Genomic DNA, 20,251 nt, shown 5'->3' on the forward strand with positions numbered 1-20,251 from the left:
TTTTTCCATTGGAATTGTATTATATTATTGCGGTATTCACAATGGTGTCGTAAGTGTCGTATTGTTGTATGCCGTAAACTTTAAACGCGTAAACAATATATTAAGGGGATTTGCAAAGTATCATCAAAGTCATATTATGAATTTTCGTAGTGTTAAAAAATAGTTGGTTGTGGTTTCAAGTTCTCTAGCCACTTATTTAAGCTTTTACAGTTCGCGATATACAGCAATATGTAGTGTAGTATATTTTAGGACTTCTACCAACAAAAAAAATTCGAAAAAATTATTATGAAACCGTTGATAAAATGTTCAAAGACTTTTATGCAAATCTTTTAGTCTTAAACTCTTATATCATCTGAGGCTACTTTTTGGAATCAATATTTCCTTTTAAATGATTGTATTAATAAAAAACTCCACCTTTGGAAGTATTATCAAATCGGCACAGCTCGAGTAAATCTTAATATTTATTGGAAATATTTTGACAACGGTTTTCAAATCTATGTAACAGGTTTTATAATATTGGTGGAAAGCCCGCAACTTTTTTGGTGATGCATCCTAATGTACATACATACGTATGCATTCCGTGCTCCGATTCAATTTGTTTCAAGCATATCAATAAAAAAAATCACTTCCGATGTTCTGTTCTGAATCAGAGGCGAGCTTTATGTTCGTAAATAATATAATTAGAGACCCATGGCAGCATGTGACAAGTGGATAGCTGAACGAAGCTGTCTACCGGCCAAATTTATTTACATAAACATACATATGTACATAAGCATGTATTAACATGTGTATGTGTTTTGGCAAACCAGGTGTTTTGTTACTACCAGCGAGTTCCTCGTGCAATACATACAGAGCTGGAGGATTTCCATCCAGAATCCCTCCGTTGAACCCTGCAAGGACCGCCTCATCGGATCCATGCGCCATACATGTAGTTGGTGTATGTATGATATCAGCACTGGAACGATAAGTGACCTACAAACATACATACATATGTATGTAAAATTTTTTTATATTTTTATTGGCCTTATTTTTTTCTTTATTACATAATATTCATTGCCAGATTGTTACACAAATGCTCGCCTAGTTTTTCGTTATGCTGTAATAATATTTAGGTTAAAAAATTAACAAAATGAATTTGTAGTAATTCGTGATTCTTTTAACCTTTAATTTCTAGCTAAACAAAATACCCAAAATGTTATTGGAAATAAATATAATATTGTTGTAACGATTATGTTAGCACTACATACATATGTATGTACATACATATTTAATATCGTTTTATCCAGTCGATGTGCTAATTATATGTGAATAGGATTTTCTTACCAGCCAAACATTACGATTAGATATGTACATACATACATACATAGAAATAGATGAACATAAGTTGATGCATGAAATGGTAGAAGAAAACAAGGCATGATAATGGCCGCCTCGGGGCAGTCCATGCAAATGGCAAGCTTAATAAAAAACCCGTCTGCTATTTCAAGGCGACTTACCACTTTAGGTTCCTTTATAGTGAAAAACTATAGGGCAAATCAGGGAATCTAAACTTGAAATTAACGGAAAGTTTCCGACAGACCACGACTTCTCCAAATCCTCCGTTCACCCAACCGTGTGAATATGCTTACAGAAATGGTATGCACCGATAAGTTTATTCAGCTACAAAGTCGAAGTTTCCAAAGGTCGTCCTTAGCCTGTCAGGCTAGATCACACAGAGAATACCCAAAAAGTGCAATTTTCAAGACGCTAGAAAATCGCAGTGGTTATTAATAAGTATTTTAGTATATAGATGAAAATCCCTAGCACCGCACAGTGTGTAATTTGGTCAATTTAGGGGAAGGAAAATCGAAAATCGAAGTTGGTAAAAAAAGTGATATGATAGAAAATCGGTGCCAAATTATTTGAAGATAAGCTGAGCTTGTACAAACATGCCTGTTTTGACGAACGATAATCGCCAATTTTTCGGCTTTATATATCGCTTGTGTAGACCATTTATCGCAGAAGATATGTATACGATATAAGAAACGAGATATCGCATACTTGTTGTCGCATATGTGGTAACCCCGGTGTAACAAATATTTTTTCATATTTTGTTTTTTATTCTGAGTAAAAAAGAAGTGGTGTAGTTCGGAGAAGTGCGGTTAAAGCACAACCAAGAAAAAATATTTTCCTTGCATTTATAAAACATTAACAACATATTCACACTGAAATGGCATGCGATGAAATGCCGACGTTAAAAAATTTCTCTGCGATAAGATCTAGTTTGCGAGAAATGTGACAGTTCGTATGCGAGACCCATAACAGATGTAGACGTGGGTGGTGTAAGGAGGAGAAACACCAATAATAATTTTTTTTTTTTTTAATTTTTGTATAGCCGTTTTAGAACACTTTATTTATTGCAAAAGTGGGAAGATATTAAAAATCATATTATATCAGTCAATGTAGCTATCAAATACGTGTCGCGAAATTTAACGAAATCGGTTCATAAATACAGGATTTCAAAAAATTTCGATCCCGGCACTAACGGGTAACTTTTTTGCAAAAAATATTATTTTCCTTCTCCTAAATTGTCGAAATTGCGCACTGTGCACCGTGCACCGTCAGCAAAAAAAAAATATTTAAAGTCAATGTGATTTTTAGCATCTTGAACTTTGTACTTTATCTTACTATAATTTAAAATAAATCTGCATGCCTTTAATTATTTGTTTTAATTCTGAATAAAAAGTTTGAAATTTTTGGGTGTACATACATAATTGGTAAAGTTGATTGAATTTGTATAATCTTTTGCAAAGTTTGAAACGCGGATTTATATGTTGCTGGTTATATAATGTGCTAGACTTTTATAAAAAATAATAATAGTAAACAAAAGAGAAGTAACCAAAGCTGGTCAAAATGTCACATAACTTATTCAGCCGACCGCTAGGGTACACTCTCATCGCTTGGAACAAATTGAAGGTTTTCTCGGCCCAAATATACATACATGTACATATGTTTATGCATGAACTTAGATTTTCGGCAGAATTTCGAACACATATGTTAATTTAAAGAGGAATTCCGCCTTCCAAATTTTTCCTTTCCTATCTTCCATTTCAGCTTTTTTTTTTGTAACTAAATTGGGGTTTTCCTATTGAAGGTCGCTAAATACCTTTGAATTCATTAATTAAATAAACACAGATTGTAATTTCATTTACATAAGTATGTAAATAAGTAAGTGGCAAATTACGCCGCGTGTAAACAAAAATGCAGTCACAGCACTCTTAGTACGAGTAAGCTCGACTTACCGGTTGTTAGCCGCCTCTAAGCGGTTCAAAGCAGCTTCTAAGTAAGTATTACATGAAAATCAATGGCCGGTGCTATAATCGATCTGCGCACCCAGCTTGATGACGTTATTGGTTCATTTTGTTTTCATCCAGCTATTCGCTGTCCGTCTGTCTACCTGTCTTAACTTAATACACGTTTTATGACGTTTCCTGGGACTCGCGCCGCGCTCGCGCCGTCAACTGGATTCATATGCAGATCAACGTATTTATTTACACATACAAACTTACATACTACACGTTACACCTTTCGAAGAACAGCAACTAATAAATTCTCCCGATATATTTGTGATTTTATTATGCTTTCATTCCTTTACCTTACTTACGAAAAAAAGTAGATACACAAAATCTTAACAAATGAGAAACGTGGATAACACGTGAAACTTTACAAGGCGAGTGACGCGCGACTGCTTGATTTCATCTAATATTTGGTACTTTACACACCCGAAATGCTGACTTCATGATTGATGGCGCTGTGTTGCCCTCTCCTAATTCTGGTATTTATGATTCTGCAAAAAAAAAAAAAAACGAGTTTTAGCACGCGGAATACAAGTGTTGTTGGATTTATACAATGTCTCCATAATTACATATTTATGTATGTATGTAACATATATACGTTTAAATGTGCCATGGGTTTTATAGAGTCTGTGTTCTATTCTAGAAAAAAAAACAAATTAAGCTTTTCTATCCCCAAAAAAAAAAACAAAATTAAAAAATATTACAAATAAAACTATGCTGTAACTTTAAGGGGATTCATTGTTCTAGTTCTGAACTAAAGTTGAAGTTTAGTTAACAACTCAAAAGTGTTCAGAACATTTCTCATTTGCTCTCCCAGAGAGAGCAACACAACAATCACCACATGGAAGAAATTTCTGAACTAGAACGATGAATCCACCTTTAAAGTAAAAACAAATTTAATTTTCTATGAATCGTTAAATATGTAGCAAATACGTAGCCAGGTAGGGCCAGGGGAGCAGCCCCCTAAGGCTTGAACTACGAAGTTATTATTCTAAATAAAAAAATTTAATCTATCACGTTCCCATAAATGTATTAAAAAGTAGAAAGAAATTTTCCCTAGACACATAGAATTGGTCTGGATAAGTTTTGATTTTAAAAGTTTAACAAAAGTGATTATAAACAATTTATGAGATTGGATGAATTGATATACAAAAATATGATTGTACATAACTCACTACGCTTAATTAACAACACAGTGCGACAGTAAATTTTACACACAAAAAATTAATATATTCGCGAAGCTGTGGACAAATTATAGTAGAACTGCGTACTTAGTTTTTCTCTCAGGCGTCAGGATTTTCGAAGGAAGGACTTCGGAATTTAAAAAATACGATTATTTCAAAAAATTATTTTTCAAATTCAGTGCAATGTAGAAAAACAATAAGAAAAAGTTCTGTAGAATTATAACAGAATAAATTTTTTGGTGCATAAGAACGAATGGGTATGGAAAATGTCCTTTAAATATTTGGTACTTAAAAATCCTTGAAAATTTGCAGTAGTTATTTTTGAAAAAATTATTGGTTGAGGTCTTATATACTTACGACCACATCACCGAATTTCGTCCTGAAAACTTAATTAACTTAAAAAGACAAAATGTTTTAAAAGCGCATTTTCAATACCTATTCGTCCTTGTTAAAAAATATTTTTGTTTTTAAATTCAACAGAATTTTCTCTTTCATTTGCTACCCACATTTTTTAAACAATTTTTTGAATAAGTCATATCTTTAAAATTTCAAAGTCCTTTGAAAAAATATCCTGGTACTAGTGTAGTACCGTACTACTAAATAACTACCTTGTTCCGTGCTGCGGCGAGGTCTATGAGCCTTTCTTATTTATCGGAAGGGTTGTCATGACGACTGGAATTTCCGACTGTTGAACCAAATGCATATGCTTAGCTTTCGTGGGGATTGTGGAAAGTTTGCGGAAGGCGTCACTTTTTTTCTCTACATCGTGAAATCCCTCACCAAATTTTTTGCAACCATGCCCCGTCCATCGCATATCCTGTAGTTTGGTGATGTCAGCCTGGATAGAGGCAACTTCCAATGGAGGGTGCGGGCATAGTACTTGTTTGGGATCGGTTTGACATTCTCTGGACACGTGACAAAATAGGCTTTGGTTAACTAAATACATATACATATGTGTATGTAGATATTTTGTCGTACAATTTTCTATCGATTCTTATTTTACAGCGCAATTTCGCCCGTAATCTCTAAACACATTCATTGTCCACTTTTGTCAATAAAGAAAGTTCAATAAAAATTAATTGTTCACTATTATATGATTATGGGAACACGTTACATATCGCAAAGTATTTAATTACTAAATTACTAAGACGAGAAGTGTTATAAATATGGGTATAAAAATGTATTCCAGTGCGGCAAAACTGATCCATATCTGGCTCATCCCAACCGATTTCATGAATGGAAGTTAGTAAAAATGTATGTATGTATGTATATCTTCGCTTTATTTCCCAGCCTAATAAGGGAGCCTATTGTGTTAGTAGCAAAAATGTGAAAATAACAAATGTATCATCAATTAATTGGTGATAAATAAAATAATAATGTATGTATGTATGTTCATATGTATGTATCAGGGTTGTTGCGAATATTTGCATTCGCATAAATTTCAACATTCGCATTCGCAATAATCAATGCGGAGCTTTTGCGAATGCGAATGCGAATGTTGTGCAAGTGCACCGATAAAACGTATAAATATATGGCAAACAAAATGACAAATTGTAGCCAATATTTTTGCATGTGTTCGTGGGAGTATTTGTGTAAAAAAAACTGGTCAAATATCATATTTATCAACTTTGATAAAAATTTCTTTCTTTCTTTCTTTCTTAAGCTATATAACCGAGCTATCAATGGGCAGCCATACAAGTTCCAACTTCTACTTGACCTTTGACGTACGTCAAAGAGAACATAGTCTTTTTAACAATATTTTTTTTTTTCTGTGCTTTAAACACCTGCATTGCTTTCTTTCTTTATTATGATTTCTTCGGACCAATCTTAAAAAAACTAATAGACACAAATGAAGAAAGTGTGCACTGTATTTCTTAACCAAATTTTCGTGATTTTCTTTTGATGTTACATATGTATATTCGTTTCTATAATTTCAAATGGGGCTCTTTGGGGAATTTATTATTAGCAAACATTTTAAAAACAAAAATTTCGTTTACTTGTCGGGCAATATTTTTCTCATAGGGATATACATACATTGGATCCTTGGCTAAAAACTTCTGTGGTAAAACTGTCCCTTCTGTGCTATTTAAAGTCAAAGAGTAAGCTCCTTCAATAGGGATTTCCAGCAGAAATGATAAACGTCTGGCTATAAAGAGAATCGATGCCCAAATAGTTAAAAAACTATAGGTCTGACCTTTAATAAGATAAGAATTACGTAACTATCTGAGATTCAAATGCCAGGGTGCTTTTTTTTAAATAACAATATTCTGATCCAAATCGGCTGACAGCCACGATTTTGTAAATAGAATTTTGTTCAAAATTTTCATTCCTGGAAAATAATAATTTGTTTTTATATCCACCTATTTAGCTCGCTATGAGCACAAATTTTTCAAACCAGTCGCAGAAGAAAGTATTACAAATTAATTACAGAAATTAAATCGGAAAACGTTGATGAAGTTACAGATTCCTCAAATTCGAAACAGCCAAAGTAATGAGAATGAAGAATTCTTTTTCAAGGCTTTAGAAAAACCTGACACATCTGGTTTGACCTCGCCATTATGTTAGATTCTAATTGTTTCTTAAAAATACTTGACATCCGCATTCGCATTCGCATCCGCGGATGTTAGCTGTTAGATATTCGCATCCGCGGATGCCTAAAATTCCACATTCGCAACATCCCTAGTATGTATGTAGGTATATATGTATGTATGTCAACGAAAATGCACACAGTCGAACGAGAACGCGTACTGAGTGTCCAGTGTCTATTCTGGCATTGAACGACTTTCTTTTACTTTTACTTCTTGTATACATACAGACATAAATACTTACTTTTAAAGTATGCGTATGGGCATTTCCCAAAAAAGGTAAACCGAAAATGCAAGTACATATGTATGTAAATGAATTCAAACGGCGCCATAACTTTAAATTTCGTATTCCGATGGCGAATAAAGGTTTGGGAAATGCGAAACGGTGGAGAGAAGAACTGGAAATATTAAATAAAAAATTAAATTTAGTATGTGTTACTAGTAAAAATATTCTATGGGTGAAAAATCTGTCACGTCCGTTACCAGATTTTAATGCAAAATTAGTTCAACAATGAATTGCTTCTGATTAAAAATTAATTGGTATAGAATGGAAAGGAAGGCCTTACAGGATACGCTGACTTTTGCTTTTTTTACATGTATGTACTCTGAAATCACTTCTGTTTTTGTCGCGTCCGTTATGCCCTCCGTTTCATCCGTTTCATTCTCTCGACGTTTCGTATAATTTATTTAACTGTAAAGTCGTACGAATGTCGCATCCGTAACTCAGGATATGCCCATATGTATGTATATTATACAAACATACATATGTATGTGTATATGTATACTTAAAAGTACCCTATAAAAAATGCGACTAATCCGGGATGACTCCGGGAGCAATCGCAAAGGAACATGCGACTAATACCACATTTGATCTCTTTATATGGAATGAACTGTTCGCTTTTGTTCGAGCATGTCCTATGAAGAGACTAATTGTTCACCTTTATACCCGTTGGGTATAAAAAGCGACTATTCACTTTTAAAAAATAAAAATAAAAATTTGCGCCAGCTGAGATTCGAACCGGGGTGCTCAGGTTTGTTAGGCGAATACTCTCTCTGTGTGCCAACGCCGCACATGAAATATCATTTCGATGGCTGAGTGGAAGATCGACCTATCTCGGCAGCCAGTTCGAAAACGCTCTATCTCAAAAAACTTTTCAAGAACGCCCTATTTCAGAATTCGTTTCAAAAACGCCCTATCTCAGCTGCCGATTCAAAAACGCCCTATATCAGCATATTTTCAATACATTTTGAAGTGAGATAGGGCGTTTTTGAACCGAATTTTGAGATAGGGTGTTTTTCAATTAAATTCTGAAATAGGACGTTCCTGAAAAGTTTTTTGAGATAGAGCGTTTTCGAACTGGCTGCCGAGATAGGTCGATCTTCCACTCAGCCATCGATTTACTAAGTGCGTACATATAATTAAATCGTTAATAGTACCCGTTAGAGATGAGTCGGGGACTAATTGATCTCCAATTATACCCATAAGGTATGAGTCGAGACTAAAGAGCGAAATACACAACACAAGCGGCTTGACAAACCAAGCGAAATATCCCTTTGTTTCAATCCATTTGTGTTGTCTATGGGGGTGTTTGAAGGTTTGACAAACCGCTTGAGGGAAATTTGAGCAAAAATCAAAATTTTTTGATTTTCTGGCCGCCATGTTGACGTTTGATCAAACCGCTTGCGATGTGGATGGTAAAATCGCCTCATTTGTTGCTGAATTTTCACCAAGTGAGGACGTAAGGGAGAAAAATGGAAGAAAACCAACATTTTTAACATTGTGAACCGGAGGAAAACTAAAATTCTGTGCTTGAATGACTCATGTTTGCATGGTGTATGGCGAAATGGGAAAAGTAGGTTTGACAAGCCGCTTGTGTGGTGTATTTCGCTCTTTATTAACCTCCATTAGTACCCTAATGAGACTAGTTGGGACTAATTAATACCAAATTGTACCCGATTGAGAGTAATCCCGGAATACTCTCTTTAGAGATTAGTCGCACAATTTTTTGCAGGGTATATGCTGCTGCTTAGTGAGCCCACTGGAAGGATATTTAATGCTTGAAACAATTTAAGTTGAGCAATTCGTACACACATACTTATGTATGTATGTATGTTTGTAGTCAGTATATTCGCCCGTTCCTTTGAATTAATGGAAATTAATTAATGATTTGTTTTTTTGACTTCATTTTTGTTTTTGGATTGTGGAATAAATGTACATACATATGTATGTACGTACTAGAATTTAACGCCGCCGTCATTCTTCACGCGCCGCCGCCGAGTTACGAAAATATCGGCGGCGGTGGGATTCGGCGCCTAAGGAATACATCGTTTGAGGGAACTACTACTCCTATAAATACCGCTATTTTATTTTTATTTTTTACTTAACCTGGCCCACTGAATAGGAATATGACAACTTTATTTTTCCAAAAAAGCGTAACTCAGAAAAAACATCGGAACACGGTTTTCGATCGAACGCGTTTATTAAAGTTAAATTAGGGTCGAAAACTGGTAATCTTGCGATTTTTTTGCGCAGTAGTCAATTTTTTTCAATACTACCACACCGGTTGCGTTCGTTTGGAAAAGCCAGTAAGAATTAGCCAGTACCAAAATTCAGAGAATAATGTAACTTACTCTACCAAAAAAATTGCATTTCGAACATTTTAATTTTTTTTTTTATTATTATTTCAATTGGAAAACAAAACAGGACATATACGTATATTTTTTTTACTCTGACTTTTTTCAACATATATATGTACGTTTAAATTTCTTTGTGGTAGTCATTGTCGGATTTCCTAACTTGTATTTGCTACCAAAATAAACGATGTTGCTTCTCTGAAAAAGTTTGCGAAATGAGAAAATAGCTGTCAAACAACAAAATTGACAATTGAATGCAAGCGAGAGCTCGCAAACCACTCAGTATGCGAGAAAAAGTATGTTTCGTCCTTTTTGTGTCTAAACGTGTGGGATCTCGCATGCTTCGTCACGCAAGCCAGATTTTCAAGCATATGAAGACGGGCATCTACATAACTCCTCAAGCTTAAAAACACTTTGGAAACAACGGGCTACGGACAGTGATCGGACTTATACCACATTGTTGTAGATCTATCATTTTTTTGAGCACACACCACATCTGGCACATAAGGTCTGAAATCTACAGCATATTTGTCGTCGTCACAAGAACGTAGAGAACCATGTATGTACATATGTATATATCTCAGACCTTCTTTTGATCGCCCATCCATCAGCGGCAGGCACAAAAAAAAAATTTAATTTATGTAGGAAGTAACAATATTTTAATTTAAAAATAATTCACATGAAAAGATCAGAAGCCTCATGGCTCTTTGAAATCTATTTTATAGGTAGTAGCGCCGGCGTCGCCAGCGCCGCCGATTTTTTTTTTAAGTCGACCACGCCGCCGCCGCAAATCCTGTCGGCGTAGACCTTTAGTACATAATACATACATACGTATGTACACTTTAATCACCATAGATCATATTAATGAGCATGTAATCGATATAAGCGGTTTTGACTGGCTAAAGCTCAATTTTTTTGGTTTTCTTATTCGCATCCATTTCGTTTTTTTTTGCGTTGCGTTGCGTTGCGTGTTTTCAAAGCCCTGCCAATTCAATTGTGGCTTAAGACATGCATACATACATATTATTACAATACACGTTTAAATACAGTTTAAATAGGTACTGCAACCATGCACAAATGTATGTGTTTGTTATTTAAAGGAGCTTAAGTGACTATGAAAGGTTTGCCTTAGAATTATAAAATAATAAATTATTGTAATATTTCTATGAAGCTTTTATTAACCCTTCTGCAGTGTTTGGAATTTCCCCCTTCCTATAATGTTTTGGGTCATTTTGACCCAATAATATTAATGAGTCAATTTTAAGAACAAAATGGTATTTCAATATGAATGAAAACTATTTCGCCTTCTAGAAAACAAAATAAAATAAAAAAACTATTTTATTTTTTGCAAAAAAATAACTGATTATGCTTTCAACGAATAGACAACGCCGCAGCTTATTTCAAATTACCTAACTCTGTAATTAAAGAACTTTTTCATTAAAATTTGGGGCACTTTGACCCAATCATTGCAGAAGGGTTAAAAGGGCATCTTATATACGGTGACCATATTTATGGGAGCCGAATACGGGACAAACAATTATTTTGCAAATTTTTTAAACAAAACTCATCAATGATCCTAGATGTATAAGCCCTAAAACAGCATCCTTGTAGTAGCTTTACAAATTTGTAGGCAATACTTCTTGAGAATTTTACCCCGCAAAATTGTTCAAAAATAACCTTAAATTTTAGTATATTAAAGTGCAATTTTGAAGGCGTTAAGACTTACATTTAATTTTTGACAATTTTTTTATTTTTTGCATCTTTATTATGCACTGCAGTATCGACATTTGGTCAGTTTTTAAAATGTAATGAAAACGCATTTGACACCAAATGAACAGCTGTCAGATGGAGGCAGTTTTTGATGTCAGTGATTTTGACCTAATGAAAACTAGGCTTAAGTATATTCGACCATTTTTTTAAAAGAGAAGCAATTTTAATGAGGTACAAAACTGAAAACCGAATTTTTTTCTAAAGATTCTAATTAAAGAGTTTGAAATTTTGGTGAAACATTGCGGAATTAATTTTTATAGTTTTTTGCACACAGTTAGAAATTTGGTATTTGAATAACTCAGTGAGAGGGGAGACCAGTATGTTTGCATGTATGCACATATTTTAATACAAAAAAAAATACTGTAGCTAATGGTAAAGTTCTCTGCAAGATTGAAAGTCATGCCGAGTCCGCAAATGGCTCCGGAAGCATTGTCCGCGGGATACATTAGACTAGGCCCAGCATACTTTTAACTGCCATCAAATTATAACTTACGAAAGTTTTATTACATGGCAGTTGAGAGGTGCATGTGCGAAAACTTCTTGAATTTAATGAAACGAAGCAAGAGTAGTATGTAAACGGCCCTTTAGTGTGTTTTCACTTTGCTTGGAAATTTAACAAACGGCAGCACTGGTGCCGACTGTAGTGCAGCAAATCATCGATGTTTGAAACTATCGATTTTTCGATGTTTTTGCCACCGAAACATCGATAGAATCGATACTATCGGGGTTTCTCGGGAATTATAACTTTTTCTTTAAAATTGAAATTCTGATCAATTAAAAACATTGCAATTTTTAAAAAATTACATTTATTACTTTAAACTTCCTTATCCATTAATTATTTTAAAATTAAAATATATTTATAAGGCAATAATACAATGCATTTGGCTTATGTTTAAGGTCACATTGAATATTGGAGGTTATGCATTAATTAAATGAAAAATAAAATATGATCTAAAAATATTCATAAGGCAGCAACAAAATTAATTTGTGTTTTATGTAACTAACGCCTTAGTCTTAATAAATAAATGGAATGTTCAAAACAATAATCTAAGATACATTTCAAAATTTTAAGTCTTCTTTCTAACGGTAGCACAGAGAAGAATCCTAACATTTCCTTGAGATGTGAGAATAACGAGCACAACAAATTTGACGGCTAATAATCTGAGATTTTCCTGTGTAAACGAGCTTTGATTGAGATTATATTTTTATGTAAACGTACTCTAATGGTGGCATATCGCCTAAAAGCATCGATAGTAAAAAAACACCGATGTTTTCAAAAAATATTAAAACATCGATACTATCGATAACGCTCCGATGTTGTTCCAGTTCTGGCAGACTGTTTACTATCGACTGGAAAGATTGGATGTAAAACAAATAAAAGTGTAGCTACTATTGGCGTTAAAGCTAGAGGTGCAAAACTATCGATAGTCAGACCATCGATAGTATTCGATATTATTTTCAAAACTATCGATATATCGTCGATAGTATCGTATTATATCGTTTTCGCTCGATTTTGTTATAAAAATCTCCTTATAAATATATTCGGAAAGACGTTTGGATACCCTTGTAAACTACTGGACACGCTTTTTTTTAATTGTTTAACTGTGAAGTTAGAAGTAGCGTTATTGAAAATTTTAGATGAATTGAAATTGAAAAAAATTGTGCGTTCTGAAATTTTATATTTGGGGTTTTAGATATCCTAAGTCATATATAGGCATTCAGCAAGTAAATTGGAATTTTAGATCAAGAAACCATTTTTCTTATCTGAAAAGTAATGGTTTTATTAACCTTTTATTAAATAAGTAGTAAATAGTAGTGAGTAGATAATATTGACCGATTTGGTGTAAGTTGATTTGCATCAGTTTTTTTTACTGGAGTAAGCAGTATTTTAAAAGATGCAATTATTTCCGTCCTTTTCGAAATTTTTCGTTACTCTTTTAAAAAAGTAGCAACCATTTTTTTAGTTCAACTTGGATGTTTAAGAGAAATTAAGAGAAAAGAAGAAATAAAACTAAAGTAAACACTGAATCACATGTCTGTCGGACGGACTATCGATAGGACCAAAAAACAATCGATGGTAGCAAAAAAATAAAAAACATCGATACTATCGATAGTGCCATCGATAGTTTTGCACCTCTAGTTAAAGCTCCTGTCTCCACATACCACAATATTAATTTATAAAAAAAAATTAACAATATGAGCTCCGCCGCGGTATCTGCTGCTATTCAAAGCACAGCAGGAGCAGTACCCATCCGAAATGAAAAAGGTAGATTTGGTGATTAACAAACTTTATCCAGTGGAACTAAATTACTTTCTCGTCAGGTGAGATTTCTATGCAGAAAGTTAAGGTGCAGCGCTACGTGTCAGGCAAGCGTCCAGATTATGCTCTTGGAGGAACAAGTTCCGATGAATCTGACTTAGAGGACTTCATAGACCACCGCAAACGTGCTGCTCAGGCCCAACTTGAACGACGCTCACAACGAGATCATGCAACGGAAGAAATTGAAGCTAAGGCTCCATCAGGCGACGAGGCTGAAGTCGATGATCCGCGTTTAAGGCGCCTACGTATACGTCCCGAAGATCAGGAGGAATTGGAAAGAGAACGGCGTGAAAGACATAGACATATTCACGAACCAGAAATAGTTGAGTCTGAATCCGAGGAAAGTGAACCAGAAGTAACCACCGGAAATGCAACAAATAAAATAACCCTAGCATCTGAATCAGATTCGGATTCTGAATTAAGTGAGGAGGAATTGGAAAATCGGCGCGTTAGGCTACGACATCGAATGCTGCAGCAGCAAAAGGAAGAAGAGGTATTATTCTTGTACAAATTTATTTATTTACGCCATTTAAAAAGACACATTCCTGCTTAATTAAAGATTTTGCAAAAAGAAGAAGAAAGGCAGTCTGAGTCCTCTGAAACTGAAAGTTCTGAATATGAAGAAGAGACAGAGAGCGAAGAAGATAACGAACCCCGCCTTAAACCTCTCTTTGTTCGTAAACGTGAACGCGCCACTATTCAGGAAAAGGAACGAGAAGCGCAAAAACAAAAGCAGTTAGAAGTAGAAGCCAAAAGGGCAGCTAAAGACCGAAGACGTGCTACTCTACGTCTCGTAGAGGAGAGTGTTAAAAAGGATCTGGAAAAGTCCAAGGTATATTATACGTTCAATTTTTATCCGTACATACATATCTGCAATATTATTTAATATGTCTTCAACAGCCTGACACTGCTGAAGCCAGTATCGAGGATGTTTGTACAGATGATGAAAACGATGAAGTTGAATACGAAGCTTGGAAATTACGTGAATTAAAACGAGTGAAGCGTGATCGGGAAGAGCGTGAAAAGTATGCTTTGCGTCGAAAGTTTCTTATAAAACCTTTATTTATAATTATAACTTTTATAGCGCCGAACGAGACAAACAAGATATTGATCATATGCGTAACTTGACCGAAGAAGAACGTCGTCAAGAGCTGCGTAACAATCCTAAAATTATCACTAACAAAGCTGCCAAAGGAAAGTATAAGTTTTTGCAGAAATACTATCATCGTGGTGCTTTCTATTTGAACGAGGAAAGTGAGGTCCTAAAGCGTGACTTCGCGCAGGCCACACTGGAAGATCATTTCGACAAGACGATTTTGCCAAAGGTTATGCAAGTAAAGAACTTCGGCCGATGTGGTCGTACAAAGTACACACACTTGGTAGACCAAGATACAACCAAGTTCGACTCTCCTTGGTACGCTGAAACTTCGAACAACATTAAATTTCACAATGAGAAGGCTGGTGGCATGAAGCAAGTGTTTGATCGGCCCTCTTTGTCAAAACGCAAGAAGATGGAATAGAGATTTCGTACGAGGAATATATCTGCCGGAGGTGTACAGTTTGCTATATAAGCCTTAGATCTAGAAATTACTACATACAAATTAATAATCTTGCTGTAATTCAGAACACTTCACAAACTTTCGGATTTCTTTTATTTCCAATGATGAAAAGGATTGATCTGCATATGTATGTACATATTAATTTGCTATTAGATTTGTAAAATTAAAATTTCGTATCATTTTTCAGTATTACCAAATTCTATTGCCATTGGTATTGGACCTACAGCTAAAGTCGTTGTCTCCAAACATTTCTCTGCCCAGTTCATTTTCTCATCGCGCTCTTTAATTTTTTCCAAAGGCGTCCATGATAAGTCAAATTCTAATCTATAACTTCCAAGATATTTCTGATTGGGTCCACCATTCCATTCCTGTGCAAGTAAGATGTATAAATAGAGAAATCGGTATTTAGACATACCTACATATATTCAGCCCAATTCTTAATACTCCCGGGGAGTTTGTTCTCCGGGAATTCGTTTCTCCCTAGAGAGAAGTTCTCCAATAATTAACTTCCAGGGAGAAGCATTTTCCCCGAAAATTCGGAAGGCGGAGATTCGAACCTCGAAAAAGCTGTTTTACACTTTTTTGCAAGCTCAACTCCGCCATTTAGTATAAAAATCCTCGGGGGAATTTTTATTTATGATAAGAGGTTAGGGAAAAGAGAGAAAACTCCCAGGCAGTATCTGTTTAGAATCGGCCTGTATAGCTTTTGACTTACTTCAGGTGAAAGCATACTGAAATAGCTTTGACCCGATGAACGCTGATAAAGATGATAGATATGGCCAGGCTTTTTTGTAAAATTACATGCGGCATTGTGCAACAGTTTACTCTCTTCGGATTCCTTCAGTATTTGCATTGCCTGTGCTTGCAGCATTTTAATCTACAAAATAAATTACCACTGTAAAATCCTTCAATAATACTGGTATTAGATTACACATCTAACCTGATCCAGAATCACACATAGCTTCTGACATGTGCCAGATTTCAACTGCTTGTCGGCATTCTGTATTTGCGTTGCCAGCGAGATGATGTCTTCCTCCTGGTGCATTGATACACGCAACGGGTCCACGATATGGACGCCATTAGGATGAGGGTTCCGCTCAACTAACTGCGCTACGGAATTAAATCGAAATTTAGTGGAAGGGTCTTGCTAAATAACTTTGCCACAGAAGTTAATTACCCTTTTTCACAGCAGTTTCATATGTCAGACGCTCCATTTCTATAGCACACCTTTTCATACCAAATTCACAAAGTTTTTATTTTACTTCGAAATATGTTTGTTTTTGCGAAGTGTCAACATTATCTTTTTGTTGTACCTAAAGGTAGCATTGGTACGATAACGATGTACTTATACGAGCACATAATCTCGATAACAACTGGAAGCTAAATTGAAATATTACACAAGATAATAGGGGCTATCAAAGAATCCATCGTATTCCGATTTTTCATGAAATCTAGGAAAATGCGATCACTGAATCCGAATTGCTACGAACGTGTGTATTCAAAATATATGCTACGTTCGTAGCTATTCGGATTCAGTGATAGCATTTTCGTAGATTTCACGAAAAATCGGACTCAGATGGATTCTGTGATAGCCCCAATGTTCTTAGATCTCGTTACAATACATGGCGAAATTATTTCACTTACACTTGCACTTTTCTGACAGCCCAACTCAGCCATTTAATATAAAAAAAATTCTCAGGGAATTTTTATTCATGATAGGAGGAAAGGGAAAAGAGAGAAAACTCCCGAAGGGGTTTCTGTTTAGAATCGGCTTGTGTATGTATATCGATAATTGTTTTGTACCGTACCATCGCTTCGACAAACTCAGCTGTTTTGATAAAATGACAGTTGGAAGAACCGAACAGTGGGTTCGCATGAAAAAATGTTGGACCAAAAGGCCGTACGTACGCGTATTTGAACCCAACGTTGAATTGTTTTAAATTTGCAACTGCACCCTCTACATTTTTATGATGATCTCATTTTTGCCAGCAGATTTTCAGGGTTACTTTCACATAAATGCCTTTATTTGCAATAGCTGGTACAGTGGCGAGCACTTAAATATAAAAATTACCTATCGCAACCCATAATCAAACCCCTACCATCAATTTACGAATCAAACGATTATTAATAGAAAATCAGTGTGAAATATTTCCTTCACAAAGCCATTGAAATTTATTAATAGTTATCAGTTAATTCATACAAACATATATTGGGAGTATCAACACATTAATACAGCTGCTACACCAAGTTAAATCTAACACCTATGACAATTATAACTTAGTTTGTTCAAATGTTTTAAAGTATTACAAAAGCAATAAAGTTATTGCAATGGAAATGTTATTTTCTGTCAGCAAATTTTCGTTGACCATTTATAGGACAAACGGGAAAATGGCCCGACGACCCTTGGGGTAGTCTTTAAACTCTTTCTTGTAATTACGGTGTTTACCTAGAGCCCAAACAGTCATTTGATAAGCACCAGCTATAGCAAAAAGCAATGCTGGTAGACATTGGGTCATTAGAGAGAATGCCACCCATGATCCAATCTCGTACGTGTAGTTGGGGCAGGATACCAAGCTAAAAATAACAATATACTACTAAACAAATTTTTTAAGGCATGATTAGTTATACTTGAACAGTTTTGTGAAGGGATTTCCATCAGGTATCGGAATTCGGCGCACTTTAGTGCCAGGTGGGCGTAAGTTGCGGAGGGCAATGTGAATAGAAAAATTACCCAACTCACAAATCTGAAAAGTAACTGAATTTTAGTGACCACGCATAATGAAAGTGTTTGAAATATCTCTACCGCAAAAGCAGCCAAAAAACTCCAGACTTGAAGGCAGCAAGGACTGGTGAATAACGGATGATTAACGTGATATGAAACGTAGGCTGTGAATCCCCAGTAGTAGCTACAATTTTTGAAGAGATTGCGAATAGGCATAGTCGCATGCGAGAAACGATGCACGAATATAGTCTCCAAAATTCGTTTTAAATAATGCACGGTATAGCAGCCAGCTGCAATGCTGAAACAAATTTCCGATATATGAAAAATATTATTAACACACATATGTACATTTATATTATTCATATTATAGTATTCGAGCGTTTGCGAAATACAAAACCAGCCAATAATTAATGCGAAACTTAATGAGCGCTTGTGAAACTTTGTCTTGGCGCACAGTAGTTTCATCGACCGGCAACGAACATCGAAAACAACCCACGGCAACATATGTATGTATAAAATAAATGAAAAGGTTAAAGTAGGTCGTCGAAATTGTTGTTGTAGTCGCTGCTTTTACTATTAAGCTTGCGGATGCGCTCAGCTAGTGAATTTTTGCAAACTTACTGTGCTGTTAAGGAAATTGGCTTATCTGCGGCTTCACCATAGATGATATCCGGACGAGCATAGAATATAAGGTATACAAAGAGAGGCCCGGCGTATTCAGCTAAAAATACAGTCTTCCAACCTATCTGTGGTCCCAAGTCTTTTATATAAATCTTATTGGATTTTCCAATGTCAAGAGACTCCAAGGTATCCGTTTCTTTAAGAGCCTTTCCACGGGGTTCTAGTCGCAAAGATTGACGTTCCGGGGCCGGTGTGCTTTTATATTGCTTATGTATGATATATCGCAAATCGCCAACGGTAGTACTAGGAGGGACGTGGCATCTTCCATATGATTTGGAGCCCGTGGCTGATAGTATTTCGACCTTTTTGTAAAATAAATATATTACATACGTAAATAGATTTTAAGCTCTGCACAAGGTTCAACAACCAATTACATAGGTGCTTGAATACTTGAACAATAAGACATACTTACATCCATTACTATGCAAATATGAATTGTACGTATTGAACACTATTTGAATAGCTTTATTTACAATCAACACCAATATGTGCGAGTTCCGCAAGACAAATGCGAGCTTTGCACAAATCGCATGAAAATTTCGTAGATCGTTCGAACTATAGGAAGACAAAACAAAACAATAATAAATTCTGATCAGCTGTTCAAACAAATTGTCGATAATTGTGAATTGTGGTCGCCCTGTGACATTACGTTCGACCCTGTACTTCCGGTAGTGCATACCGATGACTGCAATGAATCAAATCAAAATCAAATCAAAAATCAAATCATAGTTCTTTCGATTAATCGGAAGTGTTGTATACCCCCCTGAATTAATAATTAAGCTACATGACTTAATCCCTGAGGCATTGATTATCAAAGAACTTAAGTCTATGCATAGTGAAAAAAATATATTTCCCTATGAATCTATTGATGTTATAACATGTTGGCTGCGTTTCTTTATACATTCCGGATAATCCAATTTCACAGCCGGAATAAACAGAATGCGTTTGAAATATACGTCAACATATCATCAGGAACGTTCTAAAGAATAAATAAACAAAAAAGTTTATTCCAAACGTTCAGAATGAATAAAGAAATGCAGCCGTTATAAAAATTATTTAATTAGGAAATTGGTAGTTGTATAGGCTCCTATCATGAACCAACGACTCCAGATAACGGAATCAGCCATCGTTGTACATATTTGTAATCGAATTTCAGAAAAAAGTTTTCGTAGCGTTTTTGATGTTTTTCGTTTTGTTTACATCGTCTTCTATCACTTCGGGGTTGCTCTTTTTATTTTGATTGGTTTTATCGATTGTAGTTTTGATTTTTATCTATTACAAATTTATGATCTAAAATGAAGTGCTTTGTGATTGGAACAAATTTGTGCGTTTGTTTGGTCAGCCAAAAGGCCTAAATTTGTGTGAATGCTCGTGCTGATGTTATGCGATTATAAAACACTTTCAATCATGAAAACCATATATTATGAACGCTTATTGCTGGTGCAGCCGCTTAAATTCATA

The 20,251-nt window shown here is 35.1% G+C and overlaps 3 protein-coding genes across 4 annotated transcripts; 1 reads left to right on the forward strand and 2 right to left on the reverse strand.

Moving 5' to 3' along the window:
* The first annotated feature begins 12,835 nt into the window (after positions 1-12,835).
* Positions 12,836-15,465, forward strand: LOC118753246 (microfibrillar-associated protein 1-like). Of its 2 annotated transcripts, none has more exons than XM_036488123.1 (6): positions 12,836-12,906; positions 13,649-13,774; positions 13,831-14,321; positions 14,388-14,660; positions 14,729-14,853; positions 14,913-15,465. In XM_036488123.1, the coding sequence occupies exons 2-6, from the start codon at positions 13,705-13,707 to the stop codon at positions 15,346-15,348; spliced, it is 1,395 nt and encodes a 464-aa protein (XP_036344016.1). In that variant the 5' UTR covers positions 12,836-12,906; positions 13,649-13,704; the 3' UTR covers positions 15,349-15,465. The 2 variants fall into 2 exon arrangements, with proteins under 2 accessions (XP_036344016.1, XP_036344017.1); XM_036488124.1 differs by having other exon boundaries at positions 12,842-12,903.
* Positions 15,466-15,483: 18 nt separating this feature from the next.
* On the reverse strand, positions 15,484-16,759 carry LOC118753249 (uncharacterized protein C1orf50 homolog). Its single transcript, XM_036488126.1, has 4 exons — positions 16,565-16,759; positions 16,328-16,497; positions 16,103-16,264; positions 15,484-15,755 (listed from the first exon to the last, which is right to left on the reverse strand). The coding sequence occupies exons 1-4, from the start codon at positions 16,620-16,622 to the stop codon at positions 15,564-15,566; spliced, it is 582 nt and encodes a 193-aa protein (XP_036344019.1). The 5' UTR covers positions 16,623-16,759; the 3' UTR covers positions 15,484-15,563.
* Positions 16,760-17,508: 749 nt separating this feature from the next.
* On the reverse strand, positions 17,509-19,324 carry LOC118753248 (very-long-chain enoyl-CoA reductase-like). Its single transcript, XM_036488125.1, has 5 exons — positions 19,203-19,324; positions 18,731-19,092; positions 18,191-18,407; positions 18,016-18,131; positions 17,509-17,961 (listed from the first exon to the last, which is right to left on the reverse strand). The coding sequence occupies exons 1-5, from the start codon at positions 19,206-19,208 to the stop codon at positions 17,757-17,759; spliced, it is 906 nt and encodes a 301-aa protein (XP_036344018.1). The 5' UTR covers positions 19,209-19,324; the 3' UTR covers positions 17,509-17,756.
* Positions 19,325-20,251: the final 927 nt, after the last annotated feature.

This window comes from Rhagoletis pomonella, unplaced genomic scaffold (assembly GCF_013731165.1).
Source record: "Rhagoletis pomonella isolate Grant_MI unplaced genomic scaffold, Rhpom_1.0 Rhpom_scaffold_02260, whole genome shotgun sequence".
NCBI classification, from domain to species: domain Eukaryota; kingdom Metazoa; phylum Arthropoda; class Insecta; order Diptera; family Tephritidae; genus Rhagoletis; species Rhagoletis pomonella.

Bases quoted from the DNA above. Each gene is read 5' to 3' on its own strand.
- LOC118753249 (XM_036488126.1), bottom strand. From the start codon at position 16,622: ATGAAAAGGTGTGCTATAGAAATGGAGCGTCTGACATATGAAACTGCT. The intron at 16,498-16,564 runs GTAATTAACTTC...TTAATTCCGTAG, and splicing joins TGAAACTGCTGTGAAAAAGG to CGCAGTTAGTTGAGCGGAAC. The intron at 15,756-16,102 runs GTAAGTCAAAAG...TTACTTGCACAG, and splicing joins TCAGTATGCTTTCACCTGAA to GAATGGAATGGTGGACCCAA.
- LOC118753248 (XM_036488125.1), bottom strand. The intron at 18,132-18,190 runs GTAGAGATATTT...GTTACTTTTCAG, and splicing joins GTTTTTTGGCTGCTTTTGCG to ATTTGTGAGTTGGGTAATTT. The intron at 17,962-18,015 runs GTATAACTAATC...TGTTATTTTTAG, and splicing joins CCCTTCACAAAACTGTTCAA to CTTGGTATCCTGCCCCAACT.
- LOC118753246 (XM_036488123.1), top strand. From the start codon at position 13,705: ATGAGCTCCGCCGCGGTATCTGCTGCTATTCAAAGCACAGCAGGAGCA. The intron at 13,775-13,830 runs GTAGATTTGGTG...CTTTCTCGTCAG, and splicing joins ACCCATCCGAAATGAAAAAG to GTGAGATTTCTATGCAGAAA. The intron at 14,661-14,728 runs GTATATTATACG...TGTCTTCAACAG, and splicing joins AGGATCTGGAAAAGTCCAAG to CCTGACACTGCTGAAGCCAG.